Raw genomic sequence first — 25,191 nt, forward strand, 5'->3', positions numbered from 1 at the left:
CTTTTTAGTGCAGGTAAGAAAGAAGAGTGCAAAAGTCACTGGTTCACTGCGGGGTTCAGAGTGGGGATCCTGGCCCTGACCACCTGCTTCCCTGGCTTCTAGCTAAGCGGGACTTGAGTGTCTCACCCGGGCAGACGCGGAGCCCATGGTATAAACCCACGCATGCGGTCGCAGATAACATCAAAGCCCCAGGCAGGGACTGGGCAGAAGCAGCCAAGGGAACCAAGCGCCTCCCCCCAGCATTTCCTCTCACGCCCACTTTCAACCTAGGAGGCTTTTGGTTTCTGCTTTTGTTGTTTTTAAAATTAAAAAGTTAAAACTCAGGAAGCCATGGATCCGACTTTGGCGTTGCAGTTGGGTAAGTATTTTTTTTTTTTTTTCCTCTCTTTTTTTCCTGTCTCTCTCTTGGTTCTTTTGTCTGGCGCCTGGCTTGGGAAGAGCCCAGTGTGGGCAGAGTTGGCAGAGCGCGCAGGGAAGGTTTTGTCACCCGGTCGCCCCGAGAACTCGGAGGGGGAGGGAGAAAAGGGGAGGGAAAGCAGGAGGAGGGGGGAGGGACCCGCCAGTGGACGGGAAACCCCGGCGCACGCAGGGCAGCGCCGAGAGGAGGGCCGGGCGCCGTGACCCGGCGGCGGGAGGAAGCTCCGGATCTTCGCGTGGCGCTAGTGGCCGCGATCGTGGTGCCCGCCCGGGCTAGGGGAGGAACCCTGGCGCCGCGTGGGAACCGGGGCTGCGGCACAGCGCGCGTGGACGTGGGTGCACCCCAAGTGCTCCGCCGGGACGGCGCGTTGGAGCCTGGCGGCGACCTCGCCTTCAGCCTACGTCCCCCGGGACAGCGGCGTCGCGCGGCGCAGCCGGGTGGCCCGGAGCCGCCGTGCCCTGCGGAGAGCAGTCAGGATCTCTGATCTCTCCAGCTGCACCTTACCCTTGGCTCCGCGCCTCCGGAGCCGCGAGTCCACCAATCCGCTCACCCCGTGCCGTGTATTTGACGTCGGCTGACGTTGAATTTGCCCCACGCAAGCCCGAACAAGCTACTTTATAACTTGGCTATGTTTTCCTTGCATTCCGATATCTGGGAGGTCAGAAATGTGGGCAGAGAAATTGCACTTAGAGAACTCAAAACTTCACCAGCAGAGCTTTCTGTGTTGTACAGATGTCCAAGAAAAAGTTTAATATCGATTCGTTGTCCCAGAAAGCGAACTGGAAGGACAAAATTAATCTCTTATGATTCAAAATTGCAGGTATACGAGGTTGAAAGGTCTCCAGGACGCTAGATCCTAAATAAACATTTGTGTTCGCGTATTTCTGCTGTGCTTAGCTATAGAGTAAAAAAGCATTCATGCACTTAGCACATTTGACTATGTGACACACACTCAATTTATTACTAAGGTAGATTTCTCCGGATAGATTTACTTGTTTTCATGTTAATTGAAGGTTTGTTTTCTCGATTCAAACAACCCAGTTAAGGAGTTGCATGACTTGTTTTTGTGTTTGCAAACTTAGCAGTTCATTTCCTAAGAGACAATTATATCACCCTGAAAACTGAAAGTTGCATTATTTCATTGAAAGGTTCACCCAGTGTGCTAGACATTATTTTAAATTTGCTGCTGGATGAACTTCGCTCCTATATAACCAAACTGATTTTTTTGGTAGGCATATTTTCCCTTTTGTAGGACATTATTTTTGGCTACCAACTCGCTATTCCTGAGTATTCCATTTGTAATCATTCCTTTTCCGGGGCTTTGAGTGTTTCATAGTGAGCCAGAGGTAGGATTTCCTCAGGGGAATTTTGGGGTCAACACTAGCAGAAGAGACCAAGCCATCTTTGTGGAAGCCCAGGGGAACAAGTTTGCACAGATGGCCAGCTGTCTGAGTGGGTGTGAGGCCGTTTAGCATTTTTATTCCTTAAAAGGCGAAAACGGTTTGGTGTGATAAAAAAGTGTTTAATTTTTTGCACCAAAATTTGTTTCACCTTATCCCTCCCCCACCCCCAAATTGCAGCAGGCCCATTTAACCAGTGATTGTTGCCTGCTTTTTTTTTTCAGGGGTGCGTGTGGACACTGAACCCCAAAGTGCTCCCGTTCTTGAGGTCTAATTTCGAAAAGCACCTTCCTCCACCCGATGTCTTCCATAGGTTTCCACTGGCTGCTTCCTCTATTGCTTTCTAGCAGCCGAGGTCAAACTCTGGTCTGCAGCGGGGCTCAGGCTTCCCCTCCCCTCCCCCGCGTTCCCAGAGGCGCGTCGGCCGCCAGCCCCACCCCCAGTCCCCTCCTGAGTCCGCAGCCTGTCAGGCGGGCCGGCGGGGGTTAACTGCGCGCGCAGCTCCGGCCCTGGGAAGCACCCGCGGGCTGTGGCGTGGCCTCTGGAATAACCTTGGCTTTCCTGGCTCTTTTAATAGAACGTCCGCCACAACCCGAGGAGGTTTCAGTTCAGGGTCTAGAACCTGTGCCCCGCTACCCTCCCGGCCGCCACCGCGCCCCCACCCCGCCAGGTTTCTCAAAGTTGTTTTTCAAAGTTAATGAGTTTCAAGTTTCACAATGATTTTGCCCTTCCCTCTCCGCGTTGCTGAGGAAACCCCCTTGGGGTCCCCCACCGTCCCCTCCCTCAATGCCTCCCGCCCCCCGCGGCCCGGGCGAGGGGCGGGGCTGGGAGACCCCATGACGTCACCGGGCCGGCCCACAGCTCGCTCCGCCAGCAAGGGCCGCTGAGGAGAAACTCCGGCCCCGCCCCTCGCGCGGCCAACCGCCCCCGACCGCGCGACCCGGCCGGGCCTCCCCGGGCCGCGTGACCGCTGGGCCCGCCCCGCCCCTCCCCGGGCGACTGCTTCGGGCGGCGCGACCCGCGCCCCCGCCCGCACTCCCTCCGCCCAAGGCTGGGCCGCAGCCACCGCCTCTTCCGCGCCCCTCCTGGCCCGGGGCTCCGACCCCGGCCCCGGCCCTAGCCCCAGCCCGTCTCGGAGACGGCCGCGTGGGGCGGGGCCGGGGGCGGGGCGGGCGCCGCCAGAGGTCCGCCCCGCCGGGGAGACCCGGGACACCCGCTCCACGCGAGCGCCCGGCCGGGACGCCCCGCCCGCCCCTCGCCGGGGGCTGAGCTGGCGTCGCGCCCGCCCGCGCCGCCGGGGTCCCCCGCCCCGCCCCCTGCGCCGCCCCGCCCGCCCGCCCGCGTTGCCGCCCGCCCGCCCGCGGCCTCCCCGCCTCCCGCCCCCGGGGATCCCCTGCCGCCCCGCCCACCCGCGGGGAAGCCGGCGACCTTCGCCTCCCGCGGTCCCGAGACGCCCGGCGCCGGGAAGGTAAAGCCCGCGCCGCCCGCGCCGCGCCCCGTGAGGCGCTCAGCGCCGGGCGCTGTGGGCGCCGTCGCCGGCCTGGGCGCCGGCGGGGGAGGCGCGGAGCCCGCCGCGGGGAGGCCGTGTGTGTGTCGGGGCTGTCAGGGGAAGGAGGGGTCGGAGCCCGGCCGCGCTCCGCCATCGGCAGCAGCGCCGCGCCCGGGCGGCTGCGGGGCCGCGCGCCGGGCGTCTTGGCTGCAGGTTGGGCGCGGGCGCTGCGGCGGCGGCGGGCGCGGCGGGGAGGGCGCGGGCGCGGGCGCGGCGCGGGCGGGGGCCGGACCCCCTCCCCGGGGCGGCGGGGGGCGGGGGGCGCGCGCGTGTGCGTGGCGCCGCCGACCTTGCAGGGGGTGGCTGCGCGCGGGCGCCACTCGCCACTTCGGGGCGCCCCGGTCGCGCGCGAGCGGCCCGAGCTGCGGTGCTGCGAGTCGAGCAGGTACGGAGCGACCCGGCATTGCAGCCGCAGACGCAGTTGGTGCGAGAGGGTGGGGGGTGAGGGAGACCAGGCCTCGGCTGCCCAAGCTCCGCGCTTTGTGGCTTGCTTTCCCTTTCGTTCTTTGCTCGGAGTGCCTGTTTGCTCGCGGCCACCTGGGTAGTTTCTTTCCGGGTTGGGCTGGGTTGGGAGCGCGCGCCTGCAGCTGCTGGGCAGGGGGTCGGGGCGCGGGGCGGCTAGGGCTTGGGCCGGAGTTGGGAGCTGGGGAGGGGAGGGGAGGGGAGGGGGCGGCAGCCGAGCTGGTGGCGAAGAGGAATCTCGGGGCCGCCGCGCTCGCTCGCTCGCTCGCCTGCCTCATCTTGTCCTCCGCCTCCTCCTGCTCCCCGCATCCACTCCAGGCTGCTTCCTGAGCTGGCACTTCCATTGCCCCCTCCTTCTGGCATTGGAAGCGCTTTGTTCAGTGCAGCGTTGCAGAGGGGTTTTCCCAGGCTCCGCCCTCCACATTCATTCATGTTTTTTCTCCTTGCAACTGTCTTTACACTTTTTGATCGCGTCTTGTTTTTGCTCCATGTAGTGTTTATTTCTTTCCTGTGAAAGGACGGTTTATCACTCGTCTTAGTCACTACAATGCTGCCGTCTCTGAAAATATCCACTTCTCCCCCATAAGGACTTCAACGTGGGATGGACAGCTAGGGACAGTGGGTAGGCAGGGAACGGGGTAGCAGAAAGCCGTTACAGATTGGGAATTTGCATATTTTACATTTATGCTCCTGCTTCGGTGAAATCACATGATTAGATTACAAATCGGAGTTTATGATTTTAAAACTTAGTAATATAGTGATCATTAATAAACTGTAGTAAGGAATGGAGCTAAGTACGCATACAATTTATTTGGCTGTAAGGTCTTTAAATTCTCTGTTGAATCAGATCCCACGGTGGATGCTTCTTTAGTGAAAGGAATTAGGGAACCTTATCTTTTTTTTCAACACAGTGCTTGGTGAAATATACGTAGTATTGGCCATAATATTTTGTATTTTTCCCCGTGCCGGCCGTTAAAAAAAATTGCTAGTATTTTTGTGCAGTGCTGACATGGGGCTGTAGGAGGATTGAAATACAGAGGATAGTTGTCTTTATTTCTTGGGCAGAATGAAAGAATAAATTTCTAAAATATTAGGATATTAGGCATGTTCTTTAATGTATAGGCTTTCTTAAGGACAGTATTTCAGCGGTTTTGTGCACAGGTAAAGTTACATTGTTTAATTTAGTCCTTATGCCAACCTTCCAAGGTGGATAATATTCTTAGTTTTACAGTTGGGAAGTCTGATCTTCAGAGAGATTAAGTATACGGTGTGGAATACGGTATGGGTTAAAACCTGGCCTTGAATCCAGTCTGCTTTGACACCAAAGTATATAGCCAGGCAGCCTTTTGGAAGAAAGAAACAAACAAAATTAACTCTCTGATAGTAGGTATTACCTTCTCTAAAGAAATAGGCATTGAGAAAAACTCAGTTTCGGGTGTCACATTCTTTAGTTGCTCATCTCAGGCAAATCACTTAACCTCCTTCAAAACTTTTTCCCACCTATAAAATGGAAACATGAAGGCTGCTTTCCTCAGTTGTTGTTAAGGTTAAATTAGATAATATGTAGGAAGTACAGGGGCACATAGTAGGGGCTCAGTGAGTTCTGTTTTTTCTTGCAGAGTAATAGATACAGTGACAAGTTTTCACCAAAGCAATTTCTGTTCCATTTTTATGTGTCTAGTGATTTAACATTGTTTCATATTTAGTGTCAGCATAATGGGTTTTGGTTATCAGCTTTATTGCAGGAAGTTAAAAGCTCAAGGATCCCTGAGAAAGAATCTTGTGGAAGAAAAGTGACTCACGGGGAACATAAGTGGTTTGGTTTAAGATAATTGTCATCTTGGCATGTTATATTTCAGATCACTTTTTAAAATTGTATACGTAGGGCAGTTTAAGTTATGCTGCAGTAACAGATAATTCCCAAACCTCAGTGACTTAAAACAACAAAGGGCTGTTTCTTGTTTGTGTTCTGTGATCGCGGTGAGTTGGTAGGAGTTCAACTCTTGAGGTACTGGTCCTATGTCAGCACCAGTCTGTTGTGCATCTTGCTCTGGTGAATGTTCTAGTTTGTCTCTTCTACTCAGGTCATTAGCTAAAACTGGCCAAATGTTGCACTTTAACACAAGAAGAAAGTGCATTTCTACCGTAATCTAGGAGGGGGAGGACTGTTTAATGAGGAGCAGCCACATGTTAACTAAAGGGTAAAATAAAAATGACCAAGATGTTGCACCACTCTTATGCATGGACAGATGAACTGTACAGTATAACCCTTAGCCTGACATTTACCATTCTAACTAATAAGGTTATTTTAAAACACAAAGTGAATTTTTCACTGGTAGAAATACAGTGATTTCTTTTTGCTGTTTTTTTAATGAAAAGGCCCAGATACTGACAAAACAACCTGTCTTGGATTTAATTAAAAGCTGGTAAGGTTTTGCCCAGCTTGGTTTCTTTTTGTGGAGTTAGGTTAATGGGATATTAAGCCGTAAATTTTAAAGTGTATGTTTACTTATAAAGTAGTAAAGTATGCCTCTTGTATTATTTATTTCTTTTCAGCATATGGATTAATTGATACACATTGAGTTTATGGAGCCACCTTTTTGTGACCTGGTCATCCTACAGTTTCTAAGAAGAAAAAGGAGCTCCTGAATCTAAGAAGATGCCTCGAACGAAACAGATTCATCCCAGAAATCTAAGAGGTAAGGCTCTGCATTAATTAGAAGTGAGGCTTATTACATATCCCGTAATAAATACATCTTTGGTGCCAGGAATGGGAGGTCATGAGATGCTGACCCTGCTTCGTGGCCAGCTCTGTTTCTCATTTGTTTCTACTTGCCCTGAACAATTCCTGTCTCTTAGGAGATACTTAGTAAGTCCTACCCATTTATGGGTGTTAAAAATTGAGATTAATTATTTCGTAACAGGACTCATTCAGATTGAATGAGTTGATGTTCTTTGACACCTGCGTGAATCTGATGTGTAGTTTTATGTTCCTCTTCTGTGTTTCTTTTGAAATTTTTTTCTGTACTACACTGTAAGATACATTGGAGAGATAAAAAGTGAAGAGTTGTAGATGAATCATTTGCCTAGACTCTGTTTGCAGAACATGTTTTATGAGGAAGCATCAGATCAAAAATATGCATACAGAAGTGGTGGGTAACTTGGTAATAGAGGGTGTGCTTAGCATGCTTGAGGCCCTGGGTTCAATCTCCAGCACCGAACAAAAGCAAAACAAAATACATATAACAACACATGTCATACAGAGACAGAATAGGGAATTTTTTTTAAGTGTAAAGAGATACTTTAATATTATAAAAGTAAGCATATCTTATTTTAAAAGATTTGCAGTATCCCAGTGTATTCTATCAGTTGGGAGGACAGTTATCTTTTATATTTAACTTTAGTAGATAATAGGATAGAAGTGCAAAGCAAAGAATGGTTAAGGCAAATAATCCCAAAATTATTTTATGGGAATAAATTTTACTATTTTATGAAATGTTATGTGTCACATAACAATAGAACCCTATTCTGGGTAACTTGCTGTTAGGTGATCCCATGGTTGTGTAAAGATAATAGAGTGTGCTTACACAAACCTTCATGCTTAACCTGCAACAGACTGAGTCATAGCCTGTTACTCTTAGTCTGCGAAACCATGTGCTTGTTACAGTACTGAATTGTGTAAGTAATTGGAACACAAAAGGAAGTATTCGTGTGTCTAAACATAGAAAAGATAGAGCAAGAATATGACAGAAAAGATAAAAAATGGTGCACTTTTCTTACCATGAATGGAGCTTGCAGGACCGGAAGTTGCTCTGGGTGAGTCAGTGAATGAGTGGGAGTGACTGAAGGCCCAGGGCATTGCTGAACACTACTGCAGGCTTCATAAACTCAAGATGTACTACGTTAATAAAGTTTTTCTTCCTTCAGTGGCAAAGTAACCTGTGCTTACGTAATATTTTTACTGTACAACTTAAATAATTTTGACACTGAGCAGTCAGCTTAAAAAATTCTACAGTTTCACAAAAATTTATTTTCCTTGATATTCTATAAGCATTTTTAAATCATAGTTTGTTTGCTTTTTTAAACTTCACTTTTAATAACTAAAACGCACACATTGGCTTAGTCCTCCACAGGGTTATTATCAAGTCCCTGACTTCCTCCTCTAGACTGTCCCTGGAAGCTCCAGAAGGACAGTAATATATGTGGAGCTGTCATTCCAAGTGCCTTTTTCTGGAATCCCTCGGGCAGGACCTGCTTGAACGTGTTTTGCAGTTAATTTTTTATTTTAAAGTGAATTCTAATGATGTTTAGTACAGTAAATATAGAACCCGCTAGCATAATTATTAATACCATATTATTTACTAAAGTACATTGTTGTATGTGCATACCTTTTATGTGATAGACTACGCAGTGCTGTTTATATGAGCATCATTGCAAATGTGAATGATGCTTTATTCTATGACACTGGTAGTGAACTTGTAGCATGTGCCTCCTAGCCAACTGTTTGCTCTCTTTGAAAGCTCTAAAAGGTTTGCCATCACTCTTCTAGGATGTTACTAGATGATAAGAGCTTTAAAGTTCTACAGTAATTTAATGAGATCCCTGTGGGTTATGTAGTCTGCTGTTGGCTGAAATGTTATGTAGTGTATGATTGTGTTATCATAACTGAAAAAAATACTTTGTGTGCATATATATAAGATAAGAAATTGCATAGAGAGCAAATAGACAATTGAAAATTAGTCCTTGGAGAAATAAATTTGGCCAGTTACCATAAGGTGGTATTTGGAAATGTGGTCAATTTCTTGGCCTCCTTCACTCTAAACCATACTTCTTTTCTACCTAAAAACTTAAAAGAACTCTGTTGGTATAGGTAGCTGCTTTGGGCCCAACTTCAACTTTATTATAGTACCATGTTTAATGGGGCAGGGATTTGGTGGGAGAATATTAAGTGTAGTGTATAAAATCTTGAACTATTGGGGTCATGTAGAAAATATTGAAAACTGAATTTATGTTTGCCTGACTGTCTCACTTAGATCTGAACTTTCTAAAGCAGGGACTTTGTCTCATTTCCTATTGGTAGGCAGGGTATCACTGAGGTGGGCCTTTGGAGCACCTTAGTAAAACGCTGCTTTTAGGATTTACCTGTCCAGAGACTATGCTGTGCTGCAGTTTGTACAGAGACAGTGTATAAGCTGATCACTGTCCTGGCCAGATAACGGGAGACCAGGTATTTGTTGGAGAAATGAATACACACAGGCCAACGTTGACTGTAGTTTGCTTTGCCCGTGACCCTCTGCTTTGACCTATAGAAAACATCTCGCATACTCATACAACTAGATATGAAAAAGGAGAGGAGATTGGTAAACCACTCTAGGTTTACCAATAGCCCAGATCGTCATACTATTGTCTGCTGTGGGCAGAGGGTGCTCAAGGAACCCATCGCCTTCCTTTAGGCCTCCGTGGGAAATAGTCTGTGAAGGATAGCTGTCTTGTACTTAGTCATTGAGTCAATATTTTAAGAGTGAAATCTTAGAAAAATCTTCAAGTTATGTTTATAATCTTCCAAAACAGTTTTAACTCTTAAAATACAATCTTTTTTCAATTTACTACTGATTCTTCAGCTGTGGTGGGTATGTCCCTGTGGATGTATAGAGCCACAAAATACAGTGTGTTTTTCTGCACGGGGAATTTTACTTGGGGAAAAGCATATATGTGCCAGTGTGAGTGTGCATGTGCGTATCCATGTACAGGTGTTACTGCATTAGGTGAGTGTGAGAAACAACACCAAGGTTTATCATGGGTGAATCTACAGAATTTGCATGAATTTTAAAATTGAGCACAGGTTTTGATCTTCCAAAGAGGAGGAGTTTTCTTCTATATTCTTAGAAGACTTTTGGTAGCAAAGTATGAGAATTGATAAATTCAGGGGAGGAAGTAAATTTAGGGCACACTAGGACTGACTTAGACCTGATGGGTAATGTATCTGTTGTGTAGGACTGGTGCTTGAAATTCAGTCTCTTCTCCTTGGCCAAATGAATAACCCAGACAGCACCTTTATCTTTGCTGCCTTGGCCCATTTACACAGCATGAGGTGTCAAGTTCTAAGAACAGCGCATCCTTAGTGAAGTCAAAGAGGAATTTTGGAAAGGCAGGAAAGAAACGCATGATGTTCAGAAGAAAGGCTTTATGTGCTGTCCTCAGTTACATGAAGAAAGGTCTCTACTCTTCATGCGTCAAACATCCACTCCTAAATTCCCACCATTCAGCTTGGTGAAGTATCTTAAGAGTGGCACCATCTGACCCAGTGGTCCTTTTTTTACTAATGGCTCTTCTTGGGAGGGGTGGTCTCTTGGCCTTTCTGGGTCTTTGCTTGGACCTTGGATAATATGGAATGGAGAAACCATTTGGCTTGCAGGGGGATTCTGTGCCAGTCCTACCAGCATAAAGGGCTATTTTTTTGTTTCGAGACAGGGTCTCGCTGTGTAATTCAGGCCTGCCTTGAAATCACTGTATAGCCAAGAGTGTCTGTGAAATCACAGTAGTTGTCATGCTTTAGCCTCCTGAGTGCTGGAATTACAGGCGTGCAGTACCACTGCCAGCTAAAGGACTGTTTTTAATGTGTGATGCTAGGCATTATTATGTGTATGTCTCAAATCTTTGAGGAAAAAATGTTTTACGCAGTTTGTTGTATTTGGGCCTAGGATTCTAAAGATTCATCTGTTTTAAAATTGGAAGTCAGTATGGAAAATACTATTAACCTTTTGCAAAGCACATTTTGAGAACTTGGTGTAGTTGTTTTTCATTTTTATTGGATAAGTGCATTTGGCTTTGAATGTATCTCAAAAAATGAGAACTTCTCCCCAGTGTGATTAAAATCATTAAATCATGGCTGCTAGTGACACCACGGGGTCTGTGGATCCTCTTCCCCCATACAGGATGAGGTACAAGGTTTGAATCTGGGTAAGGAAACAGGACACATTTCGGCCTTGTGTTTTTCTGTATCCTGTGAGTATTTGCCATTTCAGGAGCTCTACATGGAAAGCATAGCATTTTTGTGCTTTGCTTCTTTCCGGAAGGCACCTCTTGCCCCTGACCATTTCTGTTGTGTTTTCTTACATTGTGTGCAACTGTCTCTGTCAAAGATTTTACCTCTTCATGTTTTTCCCCTTCTATCCTTTATCTTCTCCCTTTGGCAGAATCTCCTGCCCCTTTACAAACATATGGGCCCCTTTTGCTGTGTCTGTGTGTGTCTTATTGTGCTTATGATCCTACTTCCTGATTGTTCTTCACGGATCTCTCATTGTAGCTGGACTTTAAATACGTCATCTGTATCCAACAGAGGGCTATTTGGATGTGTTAGCTTTTACTAGTTTGGAAGGTTAAGATGATTTGTTGTGATGTAATTTATGTTTTTGAACCTTAAGTAGGAAATACTTCTTTTGATATCTGGGTATCTCTGATTAAGAAACCAATGAGGAAAAAATTTTTTTAATTGCCTGGGCAGAAAAATCAAGTGATTGTTATCACTTTAGGTTGAAAATGAAGTTTTACCATAGAATTCTTGAAAGTATCCCTTTGGTCCATTAATGGGTATGAAGTGGAGTTTGGCTTCAGGCTGTGCGTGACCTTCAGGCTCTGGTCTTGGGGAAGCCTGGAGGGTTTGGCTGTGAAATGCAGGTAATGTGTGAAGCCTAGATAATATAGCAGCTGACAAAAGGAAACACTCCTACACAGAAACTTTCTGAAAACACTGGTTTGTGTCAAGCTCATAGGTCTTGTGTGTTTCATAAACACAGGAAACAGAGGAACACCCACATGAAATAAAAGGTTCTGTTGCATTTCATGCGACACAAGGAGGCTGCACTTTGCTCAGTGTCGGTTACTGACATGTGCCAGTGTTGTCCTGACTGCTCAGGGATTGGGGATGTGGAGCTGAGAAGTCAGTGCAGAAAAGAAATTGAGAGAGAAAATTTTTTCTCAGGGTGCTACTCGCTCCATTCTTCACTGAAACTCATTCAAACCTTGTCTTTTTTTTGACAGTGCTAAATGAGGTTTAACAGAATATTTGTCATTCTCCATCTAGATCTCAGGAAACTGTGAGGTCTTATTATATTGAACCACTATATAAAATGTGTTGGCATCATGGTTCAAGTGGAATTAAATGAAGTTCTGGTTTTGGGTTCTGAGATGTACGGTACTATCTCTTAGCTCCTATTCCATTCTTGTTTGGAAAAGAAACCCACCTGATTTTTAGTATTTGTTTGAGATGAATGTTGTTGTTTGCTGTCAATTTGTGAGCCTATTGTAGTCCTTGTTTTTGTAAACTCTGCTACCATGAATATCATCCTATGTTTGGTGGTTAACACAGGCATTCTCTTGTTGAGTTTATGAAGCAGAATATGTTTAATTTCGTTGATTATCCTGTGTTATTCTAGCTGTTGTTAAATTGTTTTTCAGATTTGAATGTTAGGTCAACAGCAGTGCTGACAGCCTCATAATTTGAGTGAAAAGGTAGAAATCTTATAAGGAAAACAACTCCACAGCTTATTTTTAAAAAAAGAGGAAGAATTATATGTGACAAGCTAGAAAGGAAATAAGAAATGGCTTTAAAACAGTAATAATTTAAAAAGAGATTTTTGCTGACACATAAACACTAGGAACTAATATTTAGTTCTACTGGGATAAACAGATAAGAATAGATTCAGTATGGCAAACATATCACTGTTTTTTGGAAGATAATTATTTTTCAGCTCATATTGAGAGCTTATTTGATGCATTTTGAATGCTTATTAACATTAGCCAAATGCTTTTTTCATTTTGAAAGCAAATATAAAATGTAATAGTATGATTAACTGGAGTAATGATTTTATTTTAAAACATCTTTGTACAAAGTATGTTCTGATGAGGTATAATTTTATCTTACTGTAGAATAGAAAAATATAAAATATGCATAAATCTATCATATACAAACTTTTTTTTAGCTCTACATTTAGAATGCAGCAGTTTGAAGAATTCTGGGCTAAAGTTGCTTTTTATATTATATAGAAAAATAGCTTATGAATAAATTGGTTTATTTTTCACTCACATGTTTAATACTTTTAATACATAAGTAGTCTTTTGGATATTAGTGATATTCAACATACAACAATTGCCAATTATATAAGATACATGGTGTTAACTGTTAGCCCTTGTTCAGTAAACACCAAAACCTGTGATCAATAGGGCCCTTCTCAGAATTTTTCGACAGAAGTCATTTTTCCTAAAAAAGATATTGCGACTTTAAGCTTTTTTAGGCAAATATTTTACTCCAGGGTTGCATTAGTTTTGACTTTTTTTTTAACCTTTTAAAACTTTAAAAGTGAAAAGTTTTGAGAAGTACTTTTTCTCTTTTTCAGCCTTAAGACATTTTTAGAAATTCTGCATGATGAATTTCATTCTAGGAGGTATTCTAAGACTAGTGCTTTCCAGAAGTATTCAGAAAATATAGATGGGATTGTATCTCAGTGATACAGCTCTTGCCTAACATGTAAAAATCTGGATGCTTTCCCCAGGTACAAAAAAAAGTTCAAAAAATGTAAAGTTTTATATAAAATGTAAATAGAAGGGTACTATTTAACTAGAATCACCGTGTAATTAGCACAGAAATTCCTAAGCAGGATAATCTCAAAAGTTATACCTATTTAATTGATACAAAGCCTGATCTTCGTGGTCCTTAGTGTATCTGTTTCTAAATGACTGCATTTATTTACCTTCCAAATCTTTTAGACTTGCCAGTGAAGAGAAAGATTAGATATGAATATAACTGCCTAATATTACGTAAAGACGAGTGCCCCATCTTTCTGCAGAGGATAGAGGATTGCTGCAGATTGAATTACAGGGGAACCGAGAGTTATTGCTTTAACATGTGAGAGTCTGCTGCCTACTGGTGCTCTAAGGGAATTCACGTTTGGTGCAGAAAGAGGCCCACAGGTCTTGGTTCTGGGCCTTCAGTGTTGGGTTGCTCTTACTAGAAACATTTCAGATTTTTTTGTTCTTCTGATGCCAAGATTGTTTCCACCCAAAAGGCCTGGCTTGTTGCTGAGCCAGCTGTCTTGTCAGACAGAATACTCTTCCCTTTCTAATTGTGCCATCTTCATTGGTCACCACTATGTTGAACTCAAAATGATAGAGAAATACTGACAGCACCTGGTATCTAACACTGTATGTCAGGCTACATCGGACACCTTGTAACCGATTGTTCTTCATCAGGAGAGCTGTGTTTAAGGGGAGTGCTTTCTGAAGGCAAACCTTAAGAGGAAATTCTCCCCTTGAGAGTAGAGGCTTGGGGTTCAGGCATGGAACGGCTGTGATACTTGCTGTCAGCACACATTAAGCATTAGACTTTGTGTTTGAATAGGTGAGAACATAGTTGTACTTCTGGTCTGTCTGATTTCTCAGTATTCTCTACTACACTTGCTCTGTTATCCTAGTGATTATTTCTGTAGCTTTGGAGTGGTGGGAGGGGGGTAGGTAGAGAAAATCATTTTTTTGTGTTCAGTTTGCTTTGCATGATTTTACTTGTTTTAATACTTTTTGTTTAATAATAGATTCAGTAGAGTTTGGAGTAACAGTACTTGCAGGAATATTTTTGAAGACAATATGTTGCCACAGACATACTGAATAATTAGCCTCTTTGGTATGTATCAGTGTGAGCATGAGGCTTAAAAACATGAGAATCAGTAACTGTTTATGTGTTTGCTTTCTCAGTGACAGGCAAGGCCTCTGATGGCAGTGGAGCGTGTGGGAAACAGGGCCATCCATGATGGCTATCCTTGCTCAAAAGTCTCGACTTTCATGATCCTGCTTCATGTGTTGTAGAATTCAGTAGCTCTGTACCCATCTTCTAAAAAATTTATAGTTGAGGACATAGAGACCATAATGGCTTATACTTGAAAGTCACGACAGCTGTGCAAATATTTGACCAGTAGAGATACAAGTAAATATTCAACTACCACAAAGAAGGACATGTCTGACTACATAGCTTGGTGATGGAAAGCCTTATTTGGCCTACTAGATGTTGATAGTGTAAGTTGATCTGCTATAGTTTGATGGGATAAATGCCAGATGAATGATGAGTTACATGTTCAGCATTCATGTTGCATCTTGGAAGAGCTATAGTTGGCATTAAGCTTGTATTTTGTGATATACTCACAGAAAAAGTACCTTTTTTAGTCTTTGACAGTAATTTACTGCCTTCGGCATGCTACTCTGTAATGTATGGTTTTATTGTGATACAGTGTATATGTACGTAATAAAAGCCCCCAGTGTGAGTACAGTTCAGTGATAGTAATTGTACAGGCAGTAATAGTGTCTGGCAACCTTTACCACAGTCCAATTTTAGAGCATGCCTGCCATCCCCAAATTGTGTTGAGCTTGTTTGCAGTTGGTCTACACTAGCATTCTCAGCAACTGCTGATCTGCTTTCCTGGCTCTTCACCATTGCCTTTTATAGACATTTAGTGTAGAATTATACAGTATACAGTTTCTACATTTAACTTTTTAGTATAGTATGTTTAATATTTGTCTGCATTGAAATGTATCGCGATTTTCGTTACCTTTTATAGCTAAGTAATATTTTTTATATCAATATTGCACCACATTTATTTGTCAGTTTGGATTGAGCTAGTAGTAAGAGTAGTGTTGCTATATAAGCCAGTCTTTTTAGGTCTGCAGTCAGGTGGAATTCTCTGAAATCTCAGGTCTGGTGGTACCTGCTGATTTTGTAGACTGGCTGGTTAGAGTTTCGGTTTGGTATGTTTCCTGTACTTTTACTTTGGAGTTTTCACTTATGTGGATCTATAGTGTGTCATTACGAAGCAGCATGTTGTTGCCATGACTTTTTCATACAGTCTGACAGTCTCTTTTTTGGGGTGGCTATACTATAATTAGTGTTGCATTTAGGTCTGCCATTTTTCCATTTTTCTCTACTTGCTTCAGGCTTTTTGTTCCTGTCTACCTCCATAATTGCCATCTTTTATGTTCACTTTTTAAAGTATACTTTTGATTTCTCTGGTCTTTTATATTTATCCTACTTTTCAATAGTTAGTGATTGCTTTGGAGTGTGCATCTTAATATATAACTATATTCAGAATACTGACTGAACTTGGGCAGAATACTGAAACTTTGCTTGAGGTCTACCTTTTTCTCTTTTATGCCACTACTATTTATGTTTGATTGCTATGTTACAAAGGTAGTGAGGAGTGTTAAACTGCTTTCTGTAACCATATTTTTAATAATTTAAAAGAAAAAGAAAAATATTAATAGAGTCTTATAACTATCTACATATTGATCATTTCTGGTACTTTTCTTCCTGTGAAATAAAGTTGTCATCCTGTGTCATTTGTCTTCAGTTGGAAGGATTTATATAGCCTTTGTTATAAGGCGGGTCTTTTTACATCAAAGTGTCTTAACAGAATTCATGGAATGTCTTGGAATGTCTTGATTTTTCCTTCACTTCTGAAAGATTTTGCTGTTATTTTTCTGTCCTCTGATCATTGCACTGTCCTCTAGTCCATTATTTCTAGTGAGAAGTCAGTTGTTTGCTGTGTTGGTCTTTTTTTCCTCTTCCATTTGTGAGATGAATGTTATTTTGCATGTGCTTTTATGTTTAGCAGATTGACTATGATGTAGTAAGTGTGTCTCTCTTTGTGTTCATCTCTTTGGGAGTTTTGTTGAAATTTTTTGAATACCTAGATTATTATTTCTGTTTTCATCAAATTTGAGACAATGTTGGCTATCATTTATTCAAGTTATTTTTTTTTTCTTTCTCGTCTTTCTCCCATCACATACACAGTCATTGCCTGCTATCTGAGGGCTGGTTCCAGGACCCCTTCGGGTACCTGGATTTGCTGATGTTTAAGAGCTTTATGAAAAATGATGTACTTACACATATCCTCCCATGTACTTCATTATAATACTTAGTATAGTATGAATGCTATGTAAATAGTTATTACACTGTAATTAGGGAATAATAAAAATATGCATGTGTACAGTATTGGTGCACTTTTTTTCAATATTTTTCATCTGTGGTTGATAGACTATGGATGCAGAGGACTGACTGGATGTTGCTATGTTTGTTGTTCCTCTAGTCTTGACCACCTCTTATTATTCCTCAGTTTGGAAAATTTCTGTTGAGTTGTCTTCAAGTGTGCTGATTTTTGTGCTGACTCAAATTTGATGTTGAGCTCTTCCAGTAGATTTTTTACTTCATTTGTTATGTTTTTTAGCTCCAGAATTTTTTCTGTGATTTCAATCTCTTATTTATTATAATAATCATACTTTGCTAGTTGTTTAAGCATGCTTTCACTTAGGGTTTTGAACATACATATTCATATAACAGTTGCTTTGAAGTTTTAATCTTTTAAATGCAGCAGCCAGAGACAATTTCTGTTGCTTGCTTTTTCTCTTGTGAGCCTGAGTTACGTTTTGTTTCTCTTCGTATATCCAGATTTATTGTTTAATACTCAGCATTTCAGAGAATGAGTTATCGCAACTTCGGATTCCTTTTCCCTGATGGGTTGTCATCTCTTGTTTTGTTTGTTTCATAGCTTGTCCAGACGCAAACTATGAGGCTGTGTCTTCCACATTGCATGGCTGCTACTGTCTCCTCTCAAGTTTGTCTTTTGTTTGTTTTTTTTTTTTCCTTTACTTAAAGCCTAGCTTTGAAGGGCCAGGCTGTATAATTTTGTGTTTTCCCAAAAGCTGGTCAAAGATCTATTGTGAGTCAATAAAGCTTTCAGTCGTCACTTGTCGGTGTCGATCCCGGCCGGCAGGAAAAAACACACGACACGAGTAGTCGGCGGATAGCCTCTGGTTTATTTTCTCTCTCCGTACGCCCTGTTCCGGGATCTCGGATCCCGCCTGAGGGAAGCCTCCTCTGGTCCGTTCCCTACGGCTCCTTGTGTGCTTCTCTCAGCAGTCCCTCTTCTTAGTGTGTGTCCTCGCCCCAGGGGTGGTGTCAGCATATATATGGACACATCGACCAATCACATCAAAGTAGGCAAGACGAGCTGATTGGCCAGCGTCAGCTGTTGCTGGGCAGACTAGCTTACAGGGCGTGTTGTTTACTAGCTAGGGAGCAGGAAATGGGCGCCATCTTGGCATACTCGATGGGAGGGGTAATCTAGCTCAGGCTTCACTCCTCACCACAGGCCTCATATCACTCGGTCGACGGGAGGGGCAATCTAGCTCAGGCTTCACTCCTCACCACAGGCCTCATATCACTCGGCCAGGCTCCCAACATCTCCCCCTTCTTTATTTATTAAGATAGTGTGGTCTGTGGGTCCATGTGAGGTGTCTGGGAGTGGGCCTATTTCGCAGGCCGAGGCATGAGAGAATGTAGAGGTCTATACCCTGCTGTGCATCACCTTGTCTCGTACATATCCTTGCGCCAGGACCATGCTCAAGGTGAGTGGTTCATTTTTTCGCAGGGCCAGGCTTTTGTGAACCGAACCTGGATGCATATAGACATTCATTCCTGCCTTCCCCTCAACCCTTGAGGCGGATGGCACTGCAGTACCCTTGGTCTCGCATCTCAATGCCATAACTCTTACTCCCTAGAGGACCCTCGGAGTAGAGCCTGTCTTAGGTTGATCAGGAGAACTTCTCCCGTCTTACCCGTCGTTGGCTTGCCCACTCAACTCTTAAAGCTTACATCTTGGGGGAGACACGGAGGGGTCCGCCGAGTGACATTTGAGGAACCGCGTAATCACTAATTACCAACCATAATCCCCGTTCACTACAATCACTAATTACTATTTTCTAATTATCAATGGGAACACGCCTTAAGCGTGGGGTCCTTCTAGTCTAAGTTCGCAGCCGCGACGGGGAAGGAGACGTACGTAATAATACTAGAACATCCGTAAGAATAATGGCGAGGGCAGCCACGTACTGGTTAAAGGAGCCGTGCCTTTCTAGCCTGAGCCCAGAAAACGCTAGGTGTGGAATCCCCTTGACTCTGGGCCAGCAACATCATCAATGTCATATGTGTCTTTTGGGTCGCCCTTATCGACCGCAGGCACCTAAGAGTCACGAGAGTGACAACCACAAGAGCAAGAATGATCCCATACGCAAGAAGTGACGAAGGTTTGAAGAAGGAGCCTATCTGGCTTAGGACATCATCAAAAAAGGAGGCTGTAAGTATAGGCACCTCTATCTGATCTAGCTGCCGGATAGTCATATCCAGGCGCACGCTAGCGTTCCAAAAGGAAGAATTATAGGTGGTGAGAACATAATCCTGAAATTGCCTGTAAGCCGAACGGTTGACCTGGATGGGGGTAACGCACAACTGGGTGAATGCCCATCTGGCGTCACATAAATTGTTAGCCACCTCCCAGAGTCCCTGGACTTCCTGAGCGATTAGGTCGATCTGCTGCTGTAACGCCATTATGGCGTTGTGCTGGAGGAGGTTGACTTCTTGTTGCTCCCTCAGCGCCAGGGAGGTGGTGTCCGTAAGATTGGTAAAGGCCTGAGCCGTCAGCGTAGACTGGGTCAGAGCAACGGCAGCCGTCACAGCCGTCGCAGTCAGAGTCACGAACAGTGCTGTCAGGGCCGCTGTGATCCCAAAATCTCTCTTACGTCTGAGCATGGGTAGTTGGTCCTGGGTATTCCTCGGTCGAGCAGCAATATCCTGGTCGGACCGATCTTGATTAGGCTGTCCGCTGCCGTTGAGTTTTGGAGTGTCTCCTGCATTATGTTTCGTTGGATTCGCCACGCGCGTCAGCCGTTCTGGGACCCACAATGGTTCTCGTCCTGGTTCCTGTGGGAAAACACAAACCGCACCTCGGTTCCAGCTAACTACTGGATCCGGGCCCATCCATTGTCCCGTCAGGACATCTTTCCATTTCACCCATCCCCTATTGCCAGGAGATGGATTACAATGTTCCATGGCCGGGGAGTGATTGTTGTTATTCAGGTTCAGAAAATTGTATGTGAACAGTGCCATGGAGAGCCGTGCTTTTGGGGGCAGGCCCTGACTTATTCCCCCTTTTTGTTTTTGTAGAATTTCTTTAAGGCTCCTATGAGCCCTTTCAATACTTCCTTGACCTTGGGGATTGTATGGGATGCCATGTTTTAACTGTACCCCCATTTTTTCACAGAACTCATTAAAGGCTCTGCTTGTATAAGCTGGTCCATTATCAGTTTTTAATATTTTTGGTTTGTCCCATGCGGCCCAAGCTGTCAGGCAATGATTGATTACATGAGACACCTTTTCGCCAGTTTCAGCAGTCGCAAATATAATATGAGAGCAGGTGTCCGTAGAGACATGAACATATTTAAGAGATCCGAATTCTATCATATGTGTGACATCCATTTGCCAAGTGTCGCCAGGAATCAATCCCCTGGGGTTAACTCCCGTTGATACGACGGGTGTGTATGTGGCGCAAGAGCCGCATAACCGTACGATGTCCCGCGCGTCAGCCCTGGAAATGTGGTACTGGTTGGCTAACGTCCTGGCGTTGACATGAAATCTGTCATGAAACAGACGGGCTTGTTCTATTGAAGATAACATATTGAGTATCCACAACGGGCGAGTGGCCACGTCAGCTGCCGCATTGCCCTGTACCATGGGCCCTGGCAGGCGCGTATGTGCTCTTATGTGAGTGATGTATATTTTGTTGTGTCTATTTATCAGCAGAGTCTGGATAGACAAAAACAAATTAGTCACTTTGGAGGTTGGCTTAATCGGGCCCGCAGTCTCAAGGACCTGCATGGCATTAACAACGTATTTTGAATCAGAAACAATATTAAGGGCCCCTGGGAACTTCTCGAGGACGGTTTGTACAATTTGTAACTCTACCACCTGTGGTTGATCTGGTTCAAATTGTATGCTGATCAGAGGCATACCTGAGACCACATAGGCCCCTATCCCGGTTTTTGACCCGTCCGTATAGATCGTTGTTGCAGGAGTAAGTGGTGTGGACGCGGTGATTTTTGGAAATATCACCGGATGTTGAGTAACAAACTGTAGTATGGGGTCCCTGGGGAACTGGTTGTCTATCTCCCCAAGAAAAACACATCTCAGGATGGCCCACGTATCTATACAAGCAGTCAGGATTTTTATTTGAGAAGCGGTATAAGGTACCCGAATAGCATGGGGTGCAGAGCCAAAATGTTGGATAGCCCTGCCATGTGCCTCCAAGGCCAGGGAAGCGACTGTTTCCGGATAATGTTCGATAATCTTGGCAGGTGAGACCTTAGGGTGCACCCACAAAAGTGGTCCCTTTTGCCAAATCACTGCCGTAGGTTGAGAAACGGTCTGCAACAAGCAGACCTCAAAAGGCTGTTCTGAGTCAATTCTCCGCAATGCAGCTGTACTTAGGGCTTCCTCTATCTTTCTCAGAGCAACTCTGGCTTCCGGGGTGAACTCCCTGGGGGAGGCAATATCCGGGTCTCCTTTCAGGAGGTCGAACAGGGGCTTTAAGTCCGAGTTAGGGATGTGTAAATAAGGTCTGATCCAGTTTATATCTCCCAGTAGCTTTTGCATGTCATTCAAGGTCCTTAGACTATCTGTTCTGATGGTTACCTTTTGTGGAGAAATCGATGTGGGGGAGACTTTGGTGCCCAGGTAGGTCACTATGTCTCCTCCCTGAATCTTGTCAGGGGCAATGTGTAAATTTGCCTTTCTCAGGGCCCTGACCAATTGGCCAAGCATATCCTCCAACTCAGTCACATCTTTTGCACTGATTAGCAAATCATCCATGTAATGAATACATCTAATTCTGGGGAAGGCTTCACGCAAGGGGGCCAGTAGAAAATCAAGATACATCTGACACATGGTGGGACTGTTGGCCATACCCTGGGGTAATGTAACCCACTCGTACCTCTGATCAGGACTCTCTTGGTTAATGGTGGGTAGGGTAAAGGCGAATCTGTGGGTGTCCTCTGGATGCAGGGGGATTGAGAAAAAACAGTCTCTAAGATCTATGGCATAGACTGACCAGGACCGAGGGATGGCTGAGAGGGCTGGTAGTCCCCTCTGGATCGCCCCCAGGGGCTGCATCTGTGAGTTGACAGCCCTCAGATCATGGAGCAGCCTCCACTTGCCTGATTTCTTCCTGATAACAAAGACAGGGGTATTCCAAGGGGAGGTTGACGGCTTTACGTGTCCCGCCTGAAACTGGGTTTTGACTATCTCAGTTAATGCTAAAAGCTTCTCCTTGGGTAAGGGCCACTGAGGCACCCAAACTGGATTTTGAGATTTCCAGGTAATCTTAATTGGAGCGGGCAGAAGTTTCTCAGTGACCCCTAGGAAAAACCCAACCCGTGTCTACCTTCCCTTTTTTCTACAGGTACGGGGGATGTCCGGCCCTGCAGGGCTGCGCCCAGGCCCTTGCCGGGGACATATCCCTGATTTTTGAGTATCCCTTTGGCTTGGGGAGAGCAGGTGGATGTAAGAGTGACATCCATCTGGGTGAGAACGTCTCTTCCCCACAAGGATACTGGCAGCTGCAAAACAAAAGGTTGAAAATGTCCTCGGTGACCTTCCTCATCACCCCAAGGCAGGGTCACGGCACTAACCTGGGGGGCAGCCACTATCCCCAATCCTTGGAGTGTGTTGTCAGCTGTGTTGGTAGGCCAACTGGGAGGCCAGTCTTTCTTGGAGACGATGGAACGGTCTGCCCCTGTATCTAGGAGTCCTGTTATCTTTTTTCCGTTAATCCTGAGCGATAGCATGGGCCTTTTATCAAGAGTCATATGAAGTCCTTCAAAAATTTCCTTAGAGGAGCCAAGTCCCTGACCCCCTCTAACCCGTTGACCGGACCGGGGTCTCTCATGGAGACTGGGGAACAGTAAAAGTTGTGCTATCTTATCCCCTTCATTAATTACTATGGTCCCTATATGAGATTGTACCATGATTTTGATGTTTCCTAAATAATCTGGGTCTACAACTCCAGGGATTACGGTAAGGCCCCGGAGGGCTGTGGAGGACTGTCCAATCACTAAACCAACTAGCTTGTCGGGTAGTGGTCCTTTGGAGGTGGTTTCAACCACCTGAACGCCCATATCGGGTGTTAATAGGAGTCTGGAGGCGACACAGAGGTCCACGCCTGATGGCCCGGGGGTGGCCCCTGTGGGGGGGTGCCATCTTGTGTTGTCCTGTCTAGGGAGTGGGGGCCCGTCCGTAAGGAGGGCCCCCTCTGGCCGTTTTTTGGCTCCGTAGTCTCCCTGCCACTAATACGGTTCCCCTGGGCATCAAAAATAGATCTGCAATCTTTTGCTTTGTGAGAACCTTTACCGCACCTTTCGCAGGTTCCCGTTCGTCTGTCTGATTCCTGTCTCTTGGATATAAACTCCCCCTGTCCGGTCTTGGGGCAGTTTTTCCTTATATGGCTGGGATCCCCACACTGGAAACATCCCCTGGGCTTACCAGGGTGATTGGTCTTCTGAGGCCCTGTCTGTTGTAAGGCGGCGGCTAAAAGGGCAGCCACGCCTGAGTTGGATAATGGCCCCCCTATTTATCTACAAATTTTAATCCAAGCCTCTATGTTTTTACCTTTATGGGGTGCTATGGCTGCCCTGCAGTCCTTGGTGCACTGTTCGAAGATTAACTGTTTAATAAGAGGAGCAGCAGCACTCGGATCTGAAAAGAGTCTGTCAGCTGCCTCCTGCATTCTGGCCACAAAATCCACAAAAGGTTCTGTGTTGCCCTGAACAATTTTAGAGAGGCATTGTGAGGCCACCCCTGTGTTGTTTACCTGCTTCCAGGCGCGGATGCCTATGTTATGTATCTGTTCATACACATTTGGAGGGAATCTAGTTTGATCTTGAGCGTACTGACCCTTACCCATAAGCATATCCTCATTTTGCCCTCTATGGCCCCTAGCCGCATTTTTTTCAGCCTGTTCGGCGGCAAACTCAGTATACCAGGCGCGCCAATCCAGAAAAGCCCCGGGGGCCAGGCAGGCTTTAGCCAGTTGGGTCCAATCACTGGGCGTCAGAAAGCCACCGGCAGACAAATTCTCCAACATAGTTATAGTGTAAGGAGCAGTAGGGCCAAATGTGGCAACCGCATTTTTAAGCTCCTTAATTTGCTTGATCTCCAGTGGTTCCCAGTAATTGGGTCCTTGGCCTTGCGCCAGGAGCACCGGATAAAGCCCACATTGTTCATACTCATTCGCCCCTTGAGGAATCTGTTCCATTCTAAATGTCCATCTACGAAAATACCTTCCCTGGGACCTTGGCATTTTTTCACAGGGTGGTGCCTCCCCATGAGATGTCTGTCCCTCCCTATCACAAAATTGTATCTCTTTGTAACATGGCCGACCAGTCTTTGGGGCACAAGATGGCGGGTCGCCAGGCAGACAAGATGGTGGCCCTACATGTGACAACGGTCCAGGCCACTCCCTCCATGGGGGGGGGTGACGGAGGAAGGCCCCAGGCCGCCATCTCACCACAGGAACCGGTGTTTGGGACCTCCCAGGGTGGCGCGGAAGGCTCTACGGCTTTCCGTTGGGGAGTGCTCAGGAGTTTTCTTCCCCTTTCTAGGTCTGTCTGCATCTTGACTAGGTCTCTACGTAAAGCTGCAAAGGGATTAGGGGGGTCACTTGCCTCATTGTCCTCGCCTTCCGAGGTATCTGAGCCCGAGGAATCCGAGGCAGGGGGTACCTCTCTCTTGCCTCGCTCTCGCGAGCGCCTCCGCACGCTCCCTGCGACGGACCCCTCTCGGGAGGACTCCGAACGGGCCCCTTCAAAAGCTCGGCGGGCCTGAGAGAGCCCATCTGCGCTATCCTTAGCCCCATTCCTCTCCCCTTTGAGGCATGAATGAATCATCTCCCAGAGCGGCCGAACCGAAAGTGGGAGTCGGCGCTCCTCTTCTGCTCTTTTTAAATCCTTACCTAATTTCTCCCAGCAAGGTAGGGACAAGTGCCCCGTCGGCAGGAACCAGGGTGCCGCCTCATCTACTTGTTGGAGAAACTCCGTAAGTGTCTTGGAGCTCATTGATATACCTGAAATCTTGAGCAGGTCTTTCACCGCTCTTACCAGTGACTTGGAACTCTTAGTGGGTAAGTTGCCCATGCCTGTCACTGAGGAGTCCGTTCTCACCGTGTGAGGCTAACCTGCCACATACACGTGAGCTTGAGGGGAGTCTAAAAAGCCCTGTAGGTGCGCGCCACCCAGAGCCCAGGTTTATCCCCTACTCACCTGTCCTGCAGAGCAATACTGGAGCGTCGTCCGCCTCGTCTCGGGGGTGATCAGTTCCCCGTACGGGCCACCAAATGTCGGTGTCGATCCCGGCCGGCAGGAAAAAACACACGACACGAGTAGTCGGCGGATAGCCTCTGGTTTATTTTCTCTCTCCGTACGCCCTGTTCCGGGATCTC

At 45.8% G+C, this 25,191-nt stretch overlaps 1 protein-coding gene across 5 annotated transcripts in view; it reads left to right on the top strand.

Annotated features, from left to right (window-relative positions):
• The first annotated feature begins 216 nt into the window (after positions 1-216).
• Positions 217-25,191, top strand: part of Hivep1 (HIVEP zinc finger 1) — a 149,539-nt gene continuing 124,564 nt past the window's right edge. For 2 of the 5 annotated variants that reach the window (XM_063259885.1, XM_063259889.1), the window contains exons 1-2: positions 3,613-3,752; positions 6,386-6,528. In XM_063259885.1, the coding sequence (XP_063115955.1) occupies positions 6,489-6,528 (40 nt within the window). In that variant the 5' untranslated portion in view covers positions 3,613-3,752; positions 6,386-6,488. Of the gene's footprint in view, positions 359-3,176; positions 3,287-3,347; positions 3,521-3,612; positions 3,753-6,385; positions 6,529-25,191 lie in introns of those variants that run through there. The other 3 variants (XM_063259888.1, XM_063259886.1, XM_063259887.1) reach the window with 3 other exon arrangements.

The sequence above is a fragment of the Cavia porcellus genome, unplaced genomic scaffold, assembly GCF_034190915.1.
Source record: "Cavia porcellus strain 051 isolate PalLab524CR breed Dunkin Hartley unplaced genomic scaffold, mCavPor4.1 scaffold_13, whole genome shotgun sequence".
Taxonomy (NCBI): Eukaryota; Metazoa; Chordata; class Mammalia; order Rodentia; family Caviidae; genus Cavia; species Cavia porcellus.